The 15,990-nt window shown below is 36.2% G+C and overlaps 1 protein-coding gene across 5 annotated transcripts in view; it reads right to left on the bottom strand.

The window, feature by feature from the left end:
* Window positions 1-15,990, bottom strand: part of ADGRV1 (adhesion G protein-coupled receptor V1) — a 291,563-nt gene that overhangs the window by 243,436 nt on the left and 32,137 nt on the right. For all 5 annotated transcript variants that reach the window (XR_004746216.1, XM_035310214.1, XM_035310213.1 and 2 more), the window contains exons 8-15: window positions 15,215-15,485; window positions 14,107-14,436; window positions 10,712-10,888; window positions 10,001-10,224; window positions 1,788-1,914; window positions 1,514-1,699; window positions 806-986; window positions 18-181 (exon numbers count right to left, since the gene is read on the bottom strand). Coding sequence is in view for 4 of the 5 variants with exons in the window: in XM_035310214.1 (XP_035166105.1) it covers window positions 18-181; window positions 806-986; window positions 1,514-1,699; window positions 1,788-1,914; window positions 10,001-10,224; window positions 10,712-10,888; window positions 14,107-14,436; window positions 15,215-15,485 (1,660 nt within the window). In the remaining variant the exon portion in view is untranslated. The remainder of the gene's footprint in view (window positions 1-17; window positions 182-805; window positions 987-1,513; window positions 1,700-1,787; window positions 1,915-10,000; window positions 10,225-10,711; window positions 10,889-14,106; window positions 14,437-15,214; window positions 15,486-15,990) is intronic.

Below are 15,990 nucleotides of genomic sequence, written 5' to 3'. Positions count from 1 at the left end.
ACTGTAAAAATGTTTACCTCATCTGGCAGTGAGTAAATGGTGATATTTTTTGAAAACTCCAGATTATCAAATAAAATAGTCCCTTGCTCTGGATAGACGTCGTTGGTACATGCTGGATCAACAACCCAAGACACACTAACATTTCCATAGTTTCCTTGGTTTCTTACAACTCTGTAAACAGCTAAAAAATATAAACATACAGAGTCAGTGTGCACATTCAGAGCAACAGAAATCAAAAAGGAACATCTGAAATATCTGAAACCGAGAAAAAGGAAATAAATAATAACCAATTTCACTTCTTATGAGCCCAGTAACGTGTTGGAGTGCTACAGAAAAGGACACATAAAGACAGATTACTAAAGTTCAGTTCAAATTGCTTTAGTTTCATATGTTAATTCTTGCCTGTAAAAGTAATTGAGGACTGAATAGAAATAGATAATTAAAATCGCCCATAGGAAGATATAACTCTATATTTCTCTTTTATAACACCCCATTCTTCATTCTCCACAAACAGAGCTACTACTTCCACGTTGCACTTTGCACATACATCAGCACTCCATCCTTCCTGTCTGGAAAATTCTCTAGCAATCCTTTTTACTCAGTTAATCCCTCTGTTTTTCCACACCCATACTTCTCCACTTCACTCTCTGCTGCTCATCTTGCTTGTCATTGTACCACTCTGTAAAGTCCTGAGTGGAGATTTTAGTAAGAAGTCTCCTAGACTTCTGTTATCCTGGAACAGGGAAAATAAGACTTGCAGAAGCAGACACCAGATAAAGAAGTAACTCTAATAAAAAGGAATTACCAGTATGGATGACTTCTCCTTTGCTTTCACTTATTGTTACTGTTAGTTCGTAAGGTAGAAACTGAATGATACCATGTGGATCATCATTCTTCAGAATGGTTATATTGACCGTTGTGGCATTCCCCAACTTGCCTGGCATTTCACTGTAGCCACTAAGTACCACAGAATATACCTCATCCAGCTAGAAGAGGGAAAATCAGTCAGAATAAAAATACATATTCAACATACACATCAAAAACAAAATGGTCTACAGTCCACAGCCCCCCATCAGGCAGAAAGGGAGACAAACTTAAAATGAAATCATACACATCCTACATGCAATAAATGTTTGCATAATGCCATCAAATAAAGGAAATTGTTAGAACTTTCTATCTCTAAAAGCATCAGTTTCTCCAAAAGTCTATTATTGTTACAGGCAAGGACTTATTTTGTGTACTTTATTTAGAATTGCATAATTTCCCAAGTAATGTTTGTAACACGCTCTGAAATGTAAATTTTCTTTCCTCCCAGACTTCTTAACATTCCTGGCTTTGTAACAGGTAAAGCAAAGATTTTTAAACCAAGGACAGCATGCTAATTTAAAAAGAATAGATTATTAATCTAATGGGACACAGTACTTTCAAAAAAGCATCAGAGAACATTAAAAAGATGTGACAAGCAAATATGCCTGTGAATGCAATTTAAAGAGAGAAAAATATTAATTCTTACCTCTGGAATCCCATCCATCCTTGTCAGCAGAGTAATTATGATCTCTCTTTCACCAGGCTTAAACTCCAGAATTCCTGTGCTTCCATAAAACTCATTATTATCTCTTGGTTCAACAGTGTAGCGCAGAAACTGTCTGATGAGGCTTCCTCTAGTGCGAACAATCTGCAGCTCTACAGACTCCCCTTCCTGCAAAAAAAAATAAAATTCATCTTTTTCTAGCACTCTTAGAACTAAGTTGTCTGTAGTGTTTAAGTGACGTTACTCGGATAGCTACCTTGATGCTGTAGGGACCTCTGGAAGAGGAAGAAAATTCGAACACTCCTCCAGGATCGTCATTTTCCAAAATTGTAATTTCACAAGTAGTAAACCCGTATTTCAGTATCTGATTTTCCACACTAACCCTGAGAAAGGAAGGTAAGAGTTTTTTTTTCAAGTTGCAGTCCTGTTTAGCAAATCCATACAGAGGAGATCAGGATATTGACAAATTTTATGCATAAATTATGAAAACCAACAGTTACCTGCAAGGATTAAAATAAGTTAAGAATGATACAACATCAGATCCATTTGTAAAAATAAATAAATAAATAAATAGATAAATAATTTCATCTGAAGTAACTTTTTATTATTATTATTATTATTTTTTTCTTATTAGCTTTTTATAGCTAGTAATGCTGTTGTTTGTTTGTCTGTTTTTTGATAACACATGCACACAACACACAGGAAAAGAAACAGAATAGTGCCAGGAAAAAAAAAATATATTAAAAAAAATCATAAATTTCCATCATTGCTTTCTTTGTCAAAGTTTACTACTGACATGAAGAGGCAGAAATTTGACCCTGGAGACCATGGATTTCATCCTCAGCTCTGTGTTAGCCTGCCTTCTGTAGATGTGGTGACTACCTGTAGGATCCCCATCTGACTCTACAAAATGTTGGACCTGCTCTCAGTAGCTCAGACTCATTCCCCTTTCTCATTACTCCTTTAAAGCACATGGTGAGTGGTGCAAGAATGAAGTACACTGACCAAATACGCATACTTCAAATTCCTCTCAGTAAAGATTTCTCTCTCTGGGCTTCTGCTACACCATCTTGATCTTACTCTGTGACACAAATGGGCAATGTCTGATAACAGAAAGGAACCTTGCCCTTCCTCAGAGGCAGTAATTTTCAACATCATTTTAAATTTCTTATATTAAAAAATCCAGAGAAGCACTATTGCAGGATGCATCAAAAATACACCTTCAGACTGATGGTCTGCACGTGATTTATTACATTTAGTTTTAGGTACTTAGATTCCTTTGCGTCTTTCACATTTTCTGTCAGTACTGTATTTTTTAATGAAATTGTGGACCTGCATATTGTACATATTTTTGTGCTTTCACTGTACTACAACCTAGACTTTATCAAACACTATTTCATGAAGAAGTGTGATCTGTTATATCCAGTTTTTGAAATCAGGCCCAGAACTGTGTCCAGAAGCACATTTTAACCTCCACACAGAAAAACAACTTAGCATTGTTTGTTGTAGAATAGTCTACAGGACAGGGTACAGGATGCAAAATAGGTAATACCTATTTAATAGGGTAACATGCTTATGTTTGTTACATGTTTAAAAAAAAAAAAAAAGTCAGTAGAAAAAATAATCTGTGTTATATAAATTGTATGCATGTTAGTCTAAATCGAGGTAACTTTCCTTGTCTTTGACTAGAGAAAATTACTCTGTAACTCTAATCAGTTCAGCCATTTAGTTGGGGCAAACTGTATTTGTAGCAGTTTAAAGCAATTAACTCATTATTCCATGAAACACTCAAATATCAAACGCTGAGCCATGCATTCATAACTTTCATCATTCACAGATCCTACATAAAGAAACGCCTTCAAGCAAGAACCCCATGCCATCAGACGAAACATCAAAGGGCAAGCATGCGTTGTCTGAAGAGATGCAGAGATGTGATTCTTGGGGGTGAAAGAAGCAATAAAGACAGATTCTGTCCAAACCAACCACTTATAAAACAAAGCACTGATTCACTGAGGACAAAAAACAGTTCACCGCACTTACCCAAAGAACACGACAAACCTTTCTGTCTCTACCCTGTCAACAGAGAGGAAAAAAAAAAAAAGAGGATGGGGAAAGTAATGAAAGTGCCAGTTACTAAAATTTCAATACTACCCATCTTATAAAAGAACAAAAAGCAAGACAACAAAAAACTAACAAAAGGAAAAAATAAATAAATAAAAAGAAGGCTTTCTTTTTTACTTCCCAAAAGTTTATAATGTTCATTTTACGTGAACCCTGCTTGCTTGGCATTTTCCTGTTGACAAGGGCCAGCAAGTGGGCAGTTCCCACTTAGGAGGAATGACCCTGTGACCAACTCAGCGTGTCAAGAGCCACTCAAGGTGTTCCCTACCAAGCCCTCCTTGAAGAGCTTGATTACTGACTGCGTGATCACATCTGCAGCAGCAGTCCACGATTATAACCCTTTATTGGGAAAATACGTCTACGTGCCTCTGCGATACGGTGTTTCATCAGTCTGACGAAGTAATGATAAAAACAGGTAAGCACAGAAGGAGTGCAGATGGGTACACAAGGAAAAGTAATTTGGCACAAAATCACAGCAAACCTCATTTATAACAATTTTTTAGTTAATCACATTACCAAAGTAGTATATATACATAACATAAATACAAATATAAGAAAGAGAAGCAGAAGTAGAAAAAGGGGAGAAAGAGGGGACAAAGGGAATAAATGGGAAAAAAAAAAAAAAAAAAAAAAGGAAAAAGGGGAAAGAAAAAGGTATTTGCTAATCTTTTAATTAAATCAAGTTTCAACCAAGCGTTTGTAACAAAACTGCCACATGAAGTCAGTCAAAAGGGCAGCATTATTCTGCAATAGTAAACATATATTTTGTCACGTATAATCATGTATTTTGGCTTTCTTAATCAAAAATACATTAAATAGAAAAACTGTATCGTCTATCAAAGTACCAAAAACAGATTAAAATAGTGTTTGTAGAGTGATAATTGGACTCCACTAATCTCAAAAATAACTTAGATTTGGAATTCAATACAGATAAGAGTTCACTCTAAATTCTGAGAAGTAAGTACATTCACAGACATTCTTCCAAATAGGAAATTTGAATTAATTGAAATTTGTTACTGATCTTCACTGAAGCTAGGTATGTATTGAGACATTCTCCCTTCCCTCAGAAACATGTAAAAGCGTTCAAAAAACAGCAAATTATTAATACACTGAAAAGATCAAGGAGAAGATTCCAGCGTTGGTAACGCTAAAATTTAATTATATCGCTAAGCTGTTGGTAATATAATTTACAACAGAAAATAAAAATGAATCATTACGTCAAGTGAGTCTTTGATATGTCTTTAAACCTAGACAGCTTTCAGGTCAGGAAGCAACCAGTAAAATTCAGTCCATCTGCTGGTAAAAAAAAGAACATAGTTCAGGTGGTTTCTCCATACAAACCCCATTTTGAACACCTGGATCCTTTTATTTATTTATTTATTTATTTATTTATTGTCTGGTCATTTTTTTTCTCTGGCTGATATCATGAGTGGTCAGACTGCTATCACTGCCCTGGCACAGTAATGTTAGTTACTACTCCAAAAAGTCATAAAACGTCCTGTGCAAAAACATAATAGAAGCAGCTAGATTTAGGTTTCCAGCTCCAAAATGCTGTTAAGCCAACAATGAATGAATGAAGATGTGGCTGCCCCATCCCTGGAGGTGTTCAAGACCAGGTTGGATGAGGCTGTGGCCAACCCGATCTAGTAGGTGCCATCCCTGCCCATGGCAGAGGGGTTGGAATACATAGAATACATATCCCTAAACATTTTAAATTTAAATCCAAAATATTTGTTGTAAAGTATTCTCATTTTCAAAAAAAAAAAAAAAAAAAAAGATCCCAATTCTATTGTTTTGAACAATTACACTGAACAATTACCATACTCACATCCTTCAAACTTTTATCCTTTTAATCCAAATGCTTGCTTTTTGGTTCAGTGTACTCTTCATGTGCTAAACCTAAGTCCATACCGGGCTAAACCAGGCAAGGTGAGGCGTTCAGCAAATAGCTGCATAATACATCCAGCAGCCAGCTCACATTGACCCGGAGCAGCTACGGGGCTGGACACAGAGTCTGTGCCACCAGAGAGCTGCCAGGACACCAGCCCCAACCCCTGCCACGTGCACTTCCAACCTCGAAGAACAGAGGGGCGTTCATATACCACCCTTACACCACGGAGGAGATGCTCCCAGACTGCCTCACAACACACAGGGCCGGTTCACTCCTGTTTCACTCCTCATGGTATGTGAAACCAGCTCTTTAGGTGTTCCTCTGGTAGCAGTATGGAAACAGGACAAAGAGGGCTATTCAGAAGCAGCAATAAAAGTTAAAACAGCTCCTTTGACATGGTGGCTTAACCATGGCCAGCAGCTCCAGTGAAAATAACTCTTGACCAGGAATAAGGAGATACCAGTCACTGGGAAAGCCACTTCCCTGTTTTTATCCTCAGCTTATATTTTTTTTCTGTAAAATGGCTATGCATGGACATGAAGTTTCATATTGTCACAGACAATAAACCCTGGCAATGCTTATGAGGCAGACATAAGAAATACAACCTCAAAGTGTGTAAAGCATTTCTTATACTACAACACTAATGTGAAATGACTTATCATTAGGGAAATTCTTTTGGTAAAAAAATCACAATTATTATGTAGCAAGAACTCCAGATGAATTAGGACAACTAGCCGGAGCTTCAAAATGTTTCTTGCACTTTTTTAAACACACAGTACAAGAAAATAGCAGAAATTAGACTTTTGACTAAGTTTAAGGTACCATGAGAATTTCAATGTTATTAAGAAATAAATAGAACCACAAAATAAATAAATAAGTAAATGAAAAATAACTTTTAAGTTAATAACTTTTGACAAGATCTGGAATTTCTGCAGAACCTGAGTGTTCTGAAAGACACACGAGAAACTTAATTTCCATTGTGAATCTGCATGGCTGCCATTATTAAACCATACTTCTCTAAAAAGCTTTCTTTTCTGTCAGGGTATCTCAAAAAGGGGGAATTGAAATTGCTTGTTGAACATTACTCAATTTGCTTGCGTTGAGTGTTCACCCCCTCTTCAATTTTTTCAGGATTATCTACTGATTTAATTAGTGGCAGGCTCTAGCTCTAAAGAACTGCATTAAAGTAGGATTTGCCACATTAGACATTCCACAGTGCTTCTCATCAGAGAAAACACCTTCTCTGCAGGTTTAATCCATTATTTATTTGATTTTTGAGGCTATTTTACTTTTTCTGAGTCATAGCAGGAGAGAGATGTTGTTATTTTGAGAAGTAATGAAAACTAGCTGTAGGTGTCCAGGGCACTCATTTCAACATTCCACTATTTTCAAATAACATTTTCCCCATTAAAACACAGTCTGATCAAACCCTTGAGGCATCCCTGGAGGTTTTCAAGGCCAGGTTGGACAAGGCTGTGGGCCAACCTGATGTAATGGGTGGCATCCCCGCCCATGGCAGCAGGGTTGGAAAATGGTGATCTTTGAGGTCCCTTCCAACCCAAGCCATTATGTGATTCTACGAAAATTTACATAAAATAGATACGGTTTTGAAACAGACACAAACCAAAGGAAATTACCAAGTAATCCGAGATCTATTAAGCAGCAAGCATGTCAGTGAGTAACCGACAACACATAAACCCTTAAGCCCTGACACCATCGACACTATGCAGTGCTTTAAATGGCCCTTCCATGCTTTTCTAACTTTTTGACAACCTCTTAAACCCAAAAATGTTTAAAAACTGCCAGATATTTCACAGTGAAATAGTCAAGTCTGTATTTTACATTTGTAATTTTTTTAAAATTACTTCATAACTCATAGGTCTCATCATTTTCTACATAAACTGATGACAGAATTTCAGCCTCTGGAAATTTGTATCCCATCGCTGAAATCACTAGAACTATAAAAATCTCCAAATAACGTTGCTTCAGTTTATTATATATAGTAAATGAGATTTATGTCATAACATATGCATATGGATCTGTTCTGGCATCCTAACTTCCATGAGTCAAGACTCAAGAAATGCTGGAGCATAAGGACTGCCTAAACAGTTGTCTGTTTGTTGATTATCACTTTCACAAAATAAAAATGATTTATCCCCAGATCCCAAAGTCTCCAAGTTCTCAGTCTCACCACCACTCACTCACGAGCACAAACACAGGCCACATCCCCAGCCCGCATACCCTGCAGGTTCTGGCCCTCTGGTTGTGCCAGTTGCCAAATCGATAGCTGTCTGCACCTTAACTGGGGGGCTGATAACTGACAGTGAGAGATTACGTTGTGTAGAAGGAAAAAACAGCAAATCAGATTTTTAAAAAAACTGCTTTCTGTTTGTGCTTACCAGGTAAAATGAACAGCCCTAGTACGTATATATGCTCTCACAAAGCCCACACACAATTTCCATGGCCTGTTCCACCTACATTCATCAAGAAGACCAAGGTATTTTCTTTCTCACATAGATTTCACTACAGACATCTTGTTTTATTTATGCTTGGTCTCAATTCACGCCTATTCAGATAGGGAAGGCATTCAATCTGAAGCTGCTCCTAAAAAAAGAAAATATGAAGAAGCTTCAGCAGATACAAGACTCTCTTGCTCCTTTATTACTCATCATTACTCATCTGCCTTCTTTGGAATTATATTTTTCATGTTATACATTTGCCTCCAGTCTGTGGACACAATTCAGAATTAGTTTTAGTATCTATATGGTCTACGGATAGAGACCATAAAGCAAGAAAGGACAATATTGTTTTTAATGGCTTGGAAAAATTATAGTTATGGATGCACTTAAAGCATATTTAAAATTGGACTGCCTTGACAATACCACTAAGCCGTAAATAATACATCCTTGTTAGAACTAATTATTTTATTTTACCCATGCTATTAATAATTGCAGTAAATTCAATGCTTATGATCTATGTCTATGTCGTAAGTTTCATTAAAGTTCTTACATGCTTTCTTTTCCCGCTGACTTATGCTACAATTTATGGAAGAGTACAAGCACATCTACAGCACAGTGCATCTTTGTTTTCCTGCTCATTCACTACTGCTGTGAGGTGCTGGCTGCCAGCCTTGGAAACTGAAATCTTCTGTTTGTCCACAAAATACCAACCAGGCAGAAAGCAATAGCACGGGCATACATGTAGCCCTGCCAGTATCCTTCAGCCCTAATTTGAAGAGTCATGTCTAGTACTGGAAGGATGATCTCTGCAGTCATTTCATTCTTGGCTTCTGCTAATTAGTTGAAGTGATGGATGCTACCCATCTAGAGAAAAGTTTCAGAGGTCTAGAGAAAAGTTCAGATTCTATCTCCTCCTTGTTTACTTCTTTTTCAAGGACGGACCACCTTTTCCTTGGTTCATTCTCTGACCCTGCCAAGTGTGGGAAAGCTGCTTACTGTTGGCACACTTTTCACCATCCACTTCACGATCAACAGAGCCTACGGCTTGCACCATACACAGCAAAAGCAGAACACTGGTTGTGTTTGTTCAGCTGCCAGTTCAATCCTTGTCACAGCCACCATTTTCAAGGTACAGCCTACAGTTGTAACTCCAGATAAATGGCAGAAAACTGTACTTTCACACACATTAATCAAAAAAGTTAACCTTTCATGCTGCTAACTTCTATCTACTTACTTGTTTACCTCAATACCAGTCTGCATTCTTGGACACCTTACACTCAACACATCATTTCTAATCGTAGTTTCCCCCTGATTTATAAACTAATAAACTGATTACAAACTAATTTAAGTTTTCTGAACAGTGCTCACATGCCAACAATAGTATCACCTGAGGGCCCTTACAGCCTGTTATCCTAAAATCCTCAGCCAGATAAGAAGGGAGACCAGAACACTGTGCTTCAGAAACCCCACTGCATTCTCATTAGCAGAAGACTGTACTGGGATGTTTTGGGGACTAGGAGCTGACAGAAGTATCTAATTGTCAAGGAATATTGAACATGCAGATCAAACAAATAAGCTGCTAGTCTAATTCTACAGTGACACCCAAGTTATAAATGTTTTCCTGTCAGAAAAAGTTCTGCATTGCTTTTTAGTTCTCACTTTAGTTTTTCCCATTATCTCACTAAATATTTTTTCTGAAAAAAAGTGTTAAAACCAAGAGCTATAAAAAGATCAAAACTGAAAGAACTTTCTAAATAGCATACAGAACTTTCATGAAAATATAAACAATTAAGTAATTTGATAATAAAATGCAAAATGTGTCTTACATTGATCTCCAGTCAAAGAACCCACACACAGTCTGAATCAAGGTCCCAATATTTCTTCAGACACATATCAACACAATGCAAGTAATACCTTGTAATTAACACCGTGCTAATCTGTTACACATAAATTGAGTACTGCGGCTGATACATATGAATAGAGAATAGGGTATAATACCTGTCCAAAGTTAATAACACAGTTTCGTTCATTTCAGGTACATCGTCAGCTTTAATGGTGATGTTAATTGTAGTATCACTTTGTCCAGATAGGAAAACCACGGAGCCATTAAAAGGACTTATATCATCATGTGTTACTGCCTTTTGATTGGGACCTGAGGGTTTCAGACTCCAGAACACAGTTGCTTGACCATCAGTCCCATCTCGATGCAATGCAATGGAAACCTGAAACACATTAATTTGTTGTGACTTGCAAAAGTAGATGCAAAACCAATTACTCCCTTGCAAATTACTATATGAATAAATAATAATAATAAAAAGTTTGGCTAGTTCTAATTTGAGAATGGGAAATGATCTATCCGATTCAGCATTTGTGTCAGTCCTACTTTACATGACTATGCTCACAGTTGGTGAGAGAGACTAACTGCATTATCTTTTGCTCTGTGTGAGCATCAAGGGCTAACTGGTTTTAAATACTGAAACAGAAAACAAAGACCAATCTCACTTCTCTGGAAATTAGTAACAGATTATTTCAGAGCATTATTTTTTTTTATTTTTATTTTTTAAAGGAAGAGAATATTTGGGATAAGGCAGAACTTAGAGGAAGGTTTTTCCTCACATTAATTGTCAAATGCTACACTGAATAGAGCAAACTCTGCCTTCCCCAAGTAAGTTTTCCATAGCAAAGAACAATATAAAAAGGCTTACTTACCAGTGTAGTAGGGGAATCTTCTGGTTCAGAAAGAATAATCGGTAGATTGCTAATAAAGCCTATTTCTCCATTTGCAATATCTGGAGTAATCCTCAGAGAAATGTTTCGAATTTCACCTAATCTAGGACTCACGGATGGGACTAGAGGAATTCTATTCACCAGTTCAACTCCTTCCAGCTGTAGGAAAAAGTAAGACAAAACTGAGAAATAAGAAGCCTCAGCACCAAGTCGGAACAGTTCTGACATTTCAGAATAATTTTCATAAGCAGGAAGTACACATCTCCAGAGCAAAATCTTCCTACTGATAGCACTGCTGTTATGAAAATTTGTAAGTAGAAATGTCAAAGAAATGAAGTGGGTATTGTTGAGCTGTCAGCAGAACGGTACACCTCCCAGAAAAATCATGTTAGTGTATGTAATTAAACACAGATCAAGCCAGAAAGAGAGACTCTCTGCTGCAGATCAGCTGATTCATTACTAGACCTATTAACAACAGTAACTGATGAGCAGCATAGCCAATTGTCTAACATCATTTTTTTGTGTCTTGCATTGATAAAAATCTAGGGAAATCACTGAAGTCATAATAATTTACAGGCCTTGAACAAACAGCCAAATAATCCACTTTTCTTTCCTCTCCACAAAATTTTAAGGAATTCTCTATCTAAGAACTACCAGAGCTGCATCAAGAATTTAAAGCTCAGTACTGTATTAAAGGTATTAAAAGTATTAAAGAATTTAAATTTCAGTCCAGTATTTAAAAATATTTTTGTATTTTGTAATTTTTGTATTTTACGGTCACTGCATTTCTGATAGATTATAGATACTAAGAGGAAATAGATTTTTTTTAATCCTTTTCTTTAAAAGGGAAACATCACTCACTAAGCCCAGCAGCAGTAGTGACATACTGAGGAAAGAAGAACTTGCCTGTTTAATTATTTCCTTCAAATATTACTTATGCCATGTGATTCTGTCTACATGCATCATTACAACAAATGCTTCCACAACAGATTTGCATATATTTCTGTGAACATTTCACTGGGGCATAAACTCCCACTGACATTTTTTCTTGGAGTTATCAGGTGTTATACAGTGAAGCTTTATTTTTTGGGGAAAAAAAAAATAGTGGCCTTTCTTAAATTCATATAGTAATCATGGTTCACCATTTCAAAAGATGATTTTTAAAGTCTTACAGTTCTTAAAAGCAAACTGTATAAATATGTGGGCTGCATCATATTTAGTTCCACAACTGCTTGAGTAACACCCAGAAATATGCATGAACATTTCTCTGATGGTAGATGGAAATGTTTTACAAGTACTGTATTCAGTAACTGATTCTCAACCGTTTCAACTTGTTATCAAGAGTCTGAAGAACAGATGATGGCACTGTTTGTTTCTCCTCTTTTCTGAGCTTTCTCCTAGCATGGGCCCTGATCTGATCCTGCAATTAACAGGATGAAAGCGCACCATTGTCTGGTTGTTAGCTCAGTAAACTTTCTGAAATACTGCACAGCCAAAACAATTTGCACTATTTAAAGTGTATGCTTTGGATCCTGTATGGTACCTTTGGGATAAAGTAATAATCAATAAAGAACAAAGATTTTATTCTTTCTGCAGTATTTCCTTCAGTACCTTTTAAAGGAAACCAGTTCAAGGAGAAAAAAATATGTAGTTATTTAAACAGTAACATTTAGTAGTTTATGAGCTTAATTTTCAGAGTTAATCTTCCTAACTGTACCAAAAACTGCATCTCTGATTACAGCATGTTATTTAATTGAAGGTGTCACTAAGGAATATATCTCAAATTATCTCCTGTACCTTTATTCATCCTACAGTTGCATTTGCTTCTCCTCTGCGATTCCTGAGTCGATTCTTTATTGTGCCTAATAACAACTCATTCTAAACACATTCACTGAGATTATCATTTATTCACGATGCAGAAGGATTGTCACAGTGATAAATAGTGGTGTTTTCCTTCTGTATGAGTTTCTAAATTAATTATTTGAGCTAGAAAGCTCCTCTGATTTAATGTAAACAAAGAAGATTTTATTTATGGTTCGTGGAGAAAGTACAGGAAAAAAAAAAAAAAAAAGAAGGGCAAAAGCAAAAACAAACAAACAAACAAAACCAACACATTGGACTCTACAGTTTGAAAATCCAGGCAAAGTGCTTGGAAGATGGAATATTCTGAAATATTTATCATATGTGTGTCTTGACCACATACATATATGACAGTCAAAGGACAAAAGAAAAAAAAGGGGGGCATTAAATACATGGAATTAGACATTTAAGAATTTTGTGGATCTCAGACCTCTTGCAGTCATGAAACAAACTAGCATGTTCTAGTATTTCAGAAAGCAATTCCTAATCTAACTGTGAATGCCATAAATAAATAAATATAAAAGTGCATATTAGTTAAACGATATAATTCTGACAAAACTTTTTTTCCTCTTTTAAGAGAATGTAGGGAGAAGGAGGTGGAGGAAGGAAATCTTTGAAAGGTCTTAGAAGTGATTACAACATCTTTGGTAAACTATAAGGAAAACACAAAACCTGGCAAATCTGAAATTCATGAATATAACATCAACACCTTCAACAATGATAAAAGTTATCTTTTCCAAATTCAGATAGAAAAAAAAAAAAAAAGTGAAGAAAACTATACAGGGAAAACTAGAAAAAAAAATGTAAGTTCTCCTGACAAATTTATATGTAAATGCAATATAATATACATTTGACCCTTTTTAATTTATGATGTAGAATAGTTCAGCTGGAAGAGCAGCAAAGATCACAGAACTCTAGGGGTTGGAAGGAACCTGGACAGGCTGGAGAGTTGGGCAGGAAGAAACCAGATGAGGTTTAACAAGAGCAAGTGTAGAGTCCTGCACCTGGGAAGGAACAACCGGATGTATCGGTATAGGCTGGGGGATGACCTACTCGAGAAGGAGCTGTATCAAGCCCATTACATTTACTTGCTTGTCATTTCTAAAATTTTTCCTGCTTCAGTAATTTAATTTTAAGAACTGTATTTTTTTTCCTGCTTCCAAGTCACAAGTGAAGCAGAAACATGCTTCAAGGGGCAAACAGCAGACAACACTGATCTCATTTTAATAAATTCCATGATTAATACCTAAATCCTCTTTATTTTTAAAATTTGTGTAACTACTAATGATTAGGAATACAAAACTTTATGGCATAGTTATGAAAGCTGTCTTTTTAAGTAAGAAAATCTTCTTTGCTTCAGAGCTAAGCACCTTTTTTTTTTTTTTTTTGTTACAGGAACGGTCATTTAAATTACAGTCAAGGGGAAGCATCAATTGTTGAATCATATTCTTCATATTAATTAGCTAAGAAAATCAACAACAACAACAACAACAACAAAAAAAAAACAGCTGAGATACCTGTATGAGGAAATGAGCACCATTTTGAAGAAATGCATCGTTTCTAATTGGTATACTCAAAGTATGGTATGTTCTTCCTTCTGGAAACAGGAGGATGCTGTTTCTAGACATATTTAGAATGCCATCTTTTGCTCTCTCAGGATCCAGAGCTCCAGCTGGAATATACAGTGCAGTATAAACCAACTGCACATCTCCAACTGTTCCTTTCTCCCTTACAAAACTCAAGGATAAAAAGCGTCCCGTTGGATTACTTTCAATCTTCTGATTCTCCAAAGGGTAAAACTTTATTACGCCATAAACATCATCACTGTCCTGAATGTAAAACAAAAGCTGCACAAGAGAAAACAGCATCACTTAGTCAAAGCTACAGTTAATATACACCACAGTTTTCATGTTTTCATGAAAGTATGTCCTGACTGTCATCATACATGTTAATCGTTAGTGAATTGGTGCTCGAGAAAGAAATAAGATTGACAGCCGCCAACTACTGTTTGTGCACAACCAGCACAGCACTGATAGCAGCAACTTTCCTGCTATGCCTCATCTATGTCAGAATGAGCTTTGAATAACTGATTTTTGGTTCAGCAGCATAACAGAATAGTTTGAATATATTTCAGACTGTGAAAAAAATCATTTAATTCACCAAATTCATTCCAATAATATGTTGAAGAAGCAAATTAGGACCTGAGTCACAAAATTGTCAGTAATGCTAATTACCCCTTATTTAACAGTTCAGAGGTTAGTCTTAATCACTAAGCCATCCTCGTGAAGCTGTTACTCTGTGTAAAACATTCCAGTATCTACAGCAAATAAGCAAGTGAAAATAAATCTTCAACCTTCTCTTAGCAAGCAACCAATCAAGATACCATTTATGCAATGGTATTTATGATGGGAATATTCTACGCTAAATGCTACTGCATTAAATAGGTCTGGCCTTGTATATGTTAAGCCAAAGACTTTGGATGTGGCTCTTTATACTTAGAATACACCAGCTTGCTTCACTTAAACTCAAGCACAACGACTTCAGTTTAGCCAATCCACCAAAACTGCTGAAGTCCCTAATTATTACCTATCACCTCCTCAAAACAAGTTCTGAAATCAAACTTACCTCAGATGGTTCGCTGACTTCTGCGCCTCCTTGTATGGTATGAGCTAAGAGCTTCAGAAGATAGGGCTCTGCTTCTTCTGGTATGCTATCATCAATAATGGTCAGAGAAAGCGTGACCAGCATCTGTCCTTGATCAAAATGTATCTCCCCAGTCTCTGGCACAAGGTCTGCAGTCACAGGTGAGGGATCACTGCTATTTCGAGTTATGACCCAGGTCACAGAAACATTTCCATGTGTTCCACCATTTCTTACGATTGTGATCCCTTCAAACCTATGGTTTTGAATGAAAATAAAAATCTGTAACATGCAATTAAAATTAACAACTGTTTACTTAGTTATCTGTTCCCTGGAAGACTTATACTGACTTCAGTGGGATCAATATTTACTGCTGCTACTGACATTTGAGTCAGGACTTAAAATTTGTGAAATCATACCAGACAAGTAGATTTTTCTCAGGTTGCTTATTTATGAGATCATATACCTAAAGACATGAGTAATATATCTAAAGACATTAGTTAGAATTTATTTTGTTTACAGTAAGAAAGATACTGAGAAGAGGAAACTTGGCATGTTTACATTTTTTCTCAGGAAAGACGTTAAATTTCAGAAATTTTTTTCTCAACTAAATTTCTACACTGTTTTATGGTCTATATCAAAATACAATTGCCAGGAGTGTTTAAATAATGATTTTATTTAAAATAAAGTGACTCAACTATTTGCCTATGTACTGAAATATAACTTATCAATCTGTGATTATGGAAATGTCATGTTTCCTG

The sequence above is a fragment of the Oxyura jamaicensis genome, chromosome Z, assembly GCF_011077185.1.
Source record: "Oxyura jamaicensis isolate SHBP4307 breed ruddy duck chromosome Z, BPBGC_Ojam_1.0, whole genome shotgun sequence".
In the NCBI taxonomy this organism is placed as follows: Eukaryota; Metazoa; Chordata; class Aves; order Anseriformes; family Anatidae; genus Oxyura; species Oxyura jamaicensis.
This window is presented reverse-complemented; position numbering and strand designations above follow the sequence as displayed.